Source organism: Oryza sativa, chromosome 1 (assembly GCF_034140825.1).
Source record: "Oryza sativa Japonica Group chromosome 1, ASM3414082v1".
NCBI lineage: Eukaryota > Viridiplantae > Streptophyta > Magnoliopsida > Poales > Poaceae > Oryza > Oryza sativa.
The window spans coordinates 37,229,744-37,236,691 of NC_089035.1; the positions used below are offsets into that span (position 1 = coordinate 37,229,744).

At 40.9% G+C, this 6,948-nt stretch overlaps 1 protein-coding gene across 1 annotated transcript; it reads right to left on the reverse strand.

Moving 5' to 3' along the window:
* Positions 1-2,422: 2,422 nt before the first annotated feature.
* On the reverse strand, positions 2,423-4,198 carry LOC4324801 (transcription factor MYB1). Its single transcript, XM_015775202.3, has 2 exons — positions 3,650-4,198; positions 2,423-3,442 (listed from the first exon to the last, which is right to left on the reverse strand). Exons 1-2 carry the CDS (start codon positions 4,149-4,151, stop codon positions 2,703-2,705), a joined length of 1,242 nt encoding a protein of 413 aa, XP_015630688.1. The 5' UTR covers positions 4,152-4,198; the 3' UTR covers positions 2,423-2,702.
* Positions 4,199-6,948: the final 2,750 nt, after the last annotated feature.

Sequence of the window (6,948 nt, forward strand, 5' to 3'; positions counted from 1 at the left end):
CCATGAAACCAGTCTAAGCAGCACCCTGTATCCATTTCCTGATGAATTGTGCAGAAATTTTCGATGCACCCAGTTATTTCCAAATCACATCCATAGCCGGTCCCATGAAATACAGAATCTTTATATCAGCATGACAGGATGCATATCCTATAATTTGAGACAGGTCCCCCGGGCCTACCAGTCGATGACAAAGCAACAGGCTGCTTCAGCTTTCATCTTCCAAAAGATTGTATAGCCTGTACACACATCGATATTTCTCACCGGTTAAAGCGAAGATGGGCATGATAAGGGATTAGGTGCAAATTCTCCCACAGTCCCACTCTGGCATCAACAAAGCAACAGACAAGTAGACCATAATCCATGCAGTATACTACATAAATTAGGCTTTGCAATTTTGCATGGTCTATCTCTCTGAAACTACCCTTTAGTGTCTAAATATTGCCTATGGAACCTCAAGAAAACAAAAGAGTTATTTCGTCCAGCAAATTCGTAGTAAATCCACAGAAATTACAGGCAAGAACACCTGAGGAGCCTGTACAATCTGATCTTTATCTGCCTTTGTAAACTAGATGTGTCTAGATCACCTGAGGAGCCTGTACAATCTGATCTTTATCTGCCTTTGTAAACTAGATGTGTCTAGATCAAGAGTGTGGCATATAAAGTTACAGCAACATCATAAATACAAATAACAGTGGGGCAGGTCCACAAAACGAAAGGATTTACAACCCAGGTCATATCATGGATGTATTTGCAAATATATCATAATCATACTAATGAAAATTTCTTGAACAACAAGAGATATAATTAACAATAAAAAATGAAACTATTTGTCATCCCTCAAAAGGAAAGCGAGCAGTGGTAACTGGTAAGTAGATGGACTAATGGACTACTAGAAGGAAGACGGGAGATGATCGCAGAAGATAGATCAAACCTTGGCAATTCTGGCAGTGTTCAATATTTTAACTCCTCATGAATGTGCCAGCATTCATCTTCCCAGAGATATGAATTGGTCACTGATAAAAAAAAAAGTAACAGCACAAGACCTCAGCAATTATGGAAGACATTGAACAGACTAGGGCAATACCTGGTCCCAAATGAAAATTTGAAAGGAAAAAAAGCGGGATAGTAAATGCTGGTCTCTATCCTAATAAGTGCAAAGCAGAATGTACAAACCCATGAAAGCAAGCCTGACCAGCTTTGTGTCTATTGTGATATTGTGATTGTACTATCTTCTAGTCAATTATCACAGTTCACAAATCGATAACCAAAAACATACTCATCTATAACTTCGTATAACTGATAACTGCATAGAGGAAAAAGCATATAACCTGATAGTCCTCCGCAATTCAAACGCAGTAACACTTGACGAAACCTGATCTTTAAGAAACATGGATAACTGGTGAACCACTAGAGGCATGAAACTACAATTTCAGCTACACCATTATTTTGGTTTTGTATACTTCCAAGAAAAGGAAAGACCACTCATTTTAAGCAAAGCGAAAGATAGAACACTACATCATTTCTAAAGCACTACTGCAAATAAATAAATAAATAAATATATGATAGCAGGTAGTAGATAATAAACGAATTTTAAGTGAAGATACTTATTCCATTTCAATTATATAATAGTCTGGTGATGCATGGTTAAAAGCTCTCGGGAAAAGGGAGGAAATCCTACTTGTTCTCACAGACAGGAAAGGAATTAACCCTCAATTTTGCGCAGCATATTTACGACTTACCATTATAGTATTAGATGCTATTATCAGCATTGAACTCAAATATATGAATCACCCCTAAATCATGAAAACCACCATCATTAAGAAACCCTGATTCGAAATTAGCTTGAGAAAAGTTGAGTCTTCATAGTACACTAAACCGAATCGCATAATTACACTAAACGGTTTATTCTGCCTAAGGAATAGTCATGCATATGCAACAAAATGTAACAAAATTAAATCTCAACTTTCAAGGATCATAGTTGGAAATAAACATTTGCGCAAATCCAAGAGAGTAACCTAATGTTTCTTTTTTCAAATTTTAATTCTCTGCACTTAATCGGTTGTCATCACAATTTTGTATGATAGCACTGTTCTATTGCTAATGTATTTTAATTTATCAGTTGACTTTATTTATGCCAGACATAGCACATAGACAGATCCCACATGTTCCCTAGTAAACAAAAATTCTCATATATTAGATTATTCCATTATCAGAAGATCTTGATTCCTGATGTTATTAAAAAAAACTGTGGCACAAGTCAATAACTATAACATCAAATAATACTAATTTCATGAGTCATTAAAAGGGGGGAGAGAGAGAGTCATTATTTGACAATTAATATTTAACAACAAATGACAATTATAATATTCACTTCTCATAGCTGAGGGCTTGTTCTATTTATAAAATTTAGTATTCAGACATGGAACTAAAAATATCATTAAATTACGATCAGGATTGCCTAGTAAGTTTTTCTAAAATTCCATTTTTGAGGTAGGCTTGTCCCAATGCCTAAGCAGAACCTCCATGCTTCACCTAGTTGGGTACTGAGCACCTGAAATAAAATATGGTAAGAACTGCAAGTACTACATGCATGTCCATCTACCAAAAATACAACAATAACCATGATTTGACTTGATTACACCTTAATATATAAAAATTGACTCCAAAAGTTTCATCTCACTAATTTACATTATCCTAATCTGTTAAGCTGGTGGAACAGACCGCGCTAAGGTGTCACTGCTTTGCAAACCACTTTTCATCCAGGCAATGCTGCTAATTTCTGACACCAACGAAGCAAAACTACTATCTGAAATTGGTGGATGATCTTCAAACTCATTAAACTCGGGACCCAGCAATGAGTTCTTACGAAGTTGCCCATGAGAACTGCAGCAGCCATGCCCACATTTATTTGGCACCTCAGCAGCAAAACTTGTAGGATCAACAAACTTGCAGACCCCATTTTCAGGCTTGAAAGGATGAAGGTTTGAGTCAAACTTGGTGGCAAAGCTCAGCATTTCCTTTTGTGATGATTGAGCAGGTCCTACATTGTATGGTTTGAATGCACCAACCTTTGCAACTGGTCGGGCAAGATAAGGTGGATCAACAACTTCAGTTTTGCAACTCTGATCCCCGATTTGCCATGCCCCAACATAACTTTCAGATACTGTTTGTGCGGGAGCTTCCATTGCTTCCCTAACATTTAAGGAACTAAGATTGCCCAATGGCCAAGGTTCTTCTGAAACCGACCTAGGCCTCTCCGGAATAGCTCTCTTCATAACACCACCTTGTGTGCATCGGCCACCAGTGCAGTGCCGACGCCTCAGGGTAGAGTTCCAGTGATTCTTGATTGCATTATCGGTTCTCCCAACCAAAAGCTTTGCAATAGCCGCCCACTTGTTTCCATGGATTGCATGAGCAGCCATTATAATGCGGTCTTCCTCCTCTGCAGAAACAGCAATAATAATTTAACAAGCAAGTTTTACAGAGATGCAACGAAACTACACAACAGACTGAACGCGCAATGTTCATGCCCATAATGCTACAACCAAACTAGCATTGCCTCATAGACAAGACAAATACTCTTTGGATTAAGGTTAACATCACGTATCCTATAGGATACAGATACTACTGGATGAAAGGCAGATTGTACCAGTGAAGGGCTTGCGCTTGACTTGGGGGTCGAGTTGGTTACACCAGCGGAGGCGGCAGGACTTGCCGGAGCGCCCGGGTATCCCGCGCGCTATCAGCGTCCAGTTCCTCGGCCCGAGTTTCTCCACCAGATTGCTCAGCAGCGTGTCCTCATCCGAGGACCAGGGCCCCTTCACCCGCTCCTCCATCGCCGCCCCCGCGGCGTCACCCACTGCGATTTGGCCGGTGATGACGACGTCATCCTCGTCCTCCCCCGAAGGAGGCGGCGATGGGTGGCTAGGTTGGGGCAGGGACCGGACTGGGAGTGGGACGCGCGTCTCGCCGTCGACGGCCACGGGAGGGGAGGAGGACGACGATGAGGAGCGATGCGGTTGGGACTCGTCGGGATGGGCTCCTGCGCCGTGCGTCTCGTCGGTCATGGAGGCGGGGCTGGAATGGGTGGAGTCGGCGGCCGGTGGATTCGGCGGCGGCGGCGGCGGCGAAGCGGCGGTTTCGGACGACATGGTGGTGGCTGGTGCTGTGGGGTTGGTGCTAGTTCGTTCGTTGTGGCGAGTGTTCCGGAGACGTGCCCTTTCATTTTCTATCCTCCGTTGACTGACTTCCGGGTCCCATATTGTCAGTCATCTTCGCGTGGGCCTCTCGGCCCTTCGATTATTAAATGGGCTTTTTGGAGCCCATCGAGGTCCCTTTAGATGGACCAGGATTTCAGCCCATCCAAACGAGGTCTCAGGCAATCCATTGCAGATTTGCAGCGTTGTGGAAAACGGCGTACCACGGTACCAGCCATTTAATTTGATGAATATGAAAAATTAAGTACAATTATTTTAAATTTGAAATAGATTTATATGATATTTTAAAGCAGCTTATATATAGAAAATTTTTGCATGAAATGTACCATTTAGCGGTTTGAAAAGCATACTACTCCCTCTGTTTCGGGTTGTAAGACGTTTTGACTTTGGTCAAAGATAAATTATTTTAAGTTTGACTAAATTTATAAACAAATATAATAATATTTAGAATACTGAATTAGTGGCATCAAATCAATAATTGAATATATTTTCATAATAAATTTGTCTTGGATTAAAAATGTTATTACTTTTTTCTACAAACCTGGTCAAACTTAAAGCAGTTTGACTTTGACCAAAGTTAAAACGTCTTATAACCTGAAATGAAGGGAGTGACAAAAACCAAGGTAAAATTTGCATCTTAATTAGAAAAAAATGAGGAATATTTTTGTTTCTTTAACAATTAATCATATGCTTTTTTAATCATCGGAATAATCTTTTGTATATTGCATTTTTTTTTTAAGATAATGGGAGAACCGGCCTCTACATCCTGAGACGGATGCACACAGCCAATTCGTATATTGCACTTGATGATCATTTAAAGTATTGCATCTTCCATGATCTTGTTTAGTGTTGTTTATATTTATTTATATATTTTTTATGTTTTATCTATCCGATATAAACCAAACCTCATGACTATTTGGTGTACTACAGCGTGTGAAGCTATATTTTGGGTTAATGTTAAACTATGGCTGTTCAGTTAAAAAATAGTATGAACATATTTGATTCTAGTGTTGACTACTTCTCCCATTCATGTAGCGTGGGCGTTTTTCATTTTTCAACTCTCAGAAAAATAAGAAACCGTTTCCTCCCTCAAAATTAAAAGAAATCGTTTTCAAGCCGTTGTTGGATCAACTTGTCCCCCAAAAAAGAAAAAATTGGCATATGGCCTATACATATGGCTGGGTTGATAAAGATGTTCGTAGCAAATAGTAGTGTTGTTCTTTGCCACACACTGACACACCGGCCGGGACAGCAAATAGGTGAATCTACTCGGTATGTAAAGACTTGGGCAGGTATACGTGCGTGAGGTGATGGCTGCATGGCGCCGTTGCTTTCCTGTACCAAATCTTGACAATAGTAACCTGACTAAACTAGCTAGGCGAATAAAACTGCATGTTTCACCGTCACTCTGCCCATCCCACGCTCTTGTTTGTTCCCCAGATCAATTTGTCCATGTACAACCAGACATTCACAATCAAAACTATTGTTTTCACTGTCAAGTGGAGTAAAATTAGACGCAGTAGACAACATGCAAGTGGTGTATTTTCTTTGTGTGCCTTGTTGGTCTCATCTGTGACTAATACAAAAACAATAACGAAGGAGTGAGCAACGATTTGGTTCCTACAATCTTTTGCGCTATATGTATATTCCTGTCTGGACAAAAAATGATACTACAGAGTTATGCAAATATGCATTCATGCTGGAAATGGATTTCCTGATCACAAGTACTTGATGAAATGGATTTCCTGATAACAACTTGTTGGCTTCGAATTTTTTTGAGGATTAATATTATTTTTATGGAAAATCGCAAAAGTAGTGGCCAACCGGGGAAAATCGCGAAAGTAGGTCCCTGTCGAACGGGTGCAATTCGATAGGGCACCTATCGAACGACGGACAGTCGACAGAGCCCTGTCGAACGGCTGGCGTTCGACACGCTCGCCTGTCGAACGGAGGGAGTTCGACAGGGCCCACCACCCCGCGCCGCCAGGCCTGTCGAACCGGGGGCGTTCGACAGGTCCCTCCACCGACCCTGTCGAACAATGGGCGTTCGACAGGCCGGTTTAAAGCCCCGTCTCCCCAGCCCGCGATGCTTGTTCGATTTATTTGAGGACCACATCGCCAGCCGCCGTCGAGAGTCGCCACATCGTCGCCGTGAGCGCCGGAGGGAGCGAGGGGAGGGGATAGCAGGCCGGAGAGGAGGCGCCGGCCGGGAGGAAAGGGTTGGCGACGCCCTCCAGCAGTGAAGTTAAGGTATACATTAGTAATCCCTAAGTACAATGCATATGAAAGTTTAATAAAAAATTGGTTTAAGAGTTGTTAATTGTTTCGCATTGTTCGATGTTAGTATGTATGGTTAGCACATATTTGTTATTGCTAAATGTTGGTAGAGGTATTTAAGTAATTGTACGGTTAAATTAGTTCTTAGTTAGTACATATTATTGATATGTTGTGTGTTAAAATATGTACAAAGGTGTTATATTTTATTTGGATTATTAAACTAGTTGTTTGTTACTAATAGTTGTAAATTAGTACACGGCAATGTAGTATAAGTTGTAATAGGGTAATTATCGAATGATTAAATGATTAAACGTGAGACTATTTATCATGTTTTATCAGGATGTCAGGTGATATGCCCATTCGTCTGTATTATGGCGATGCTCCTATACAAATATGTGATAGCGGGGTGGATTTGACTGTATATGCCTTCCATGATACTAGTCTGAATGCACCG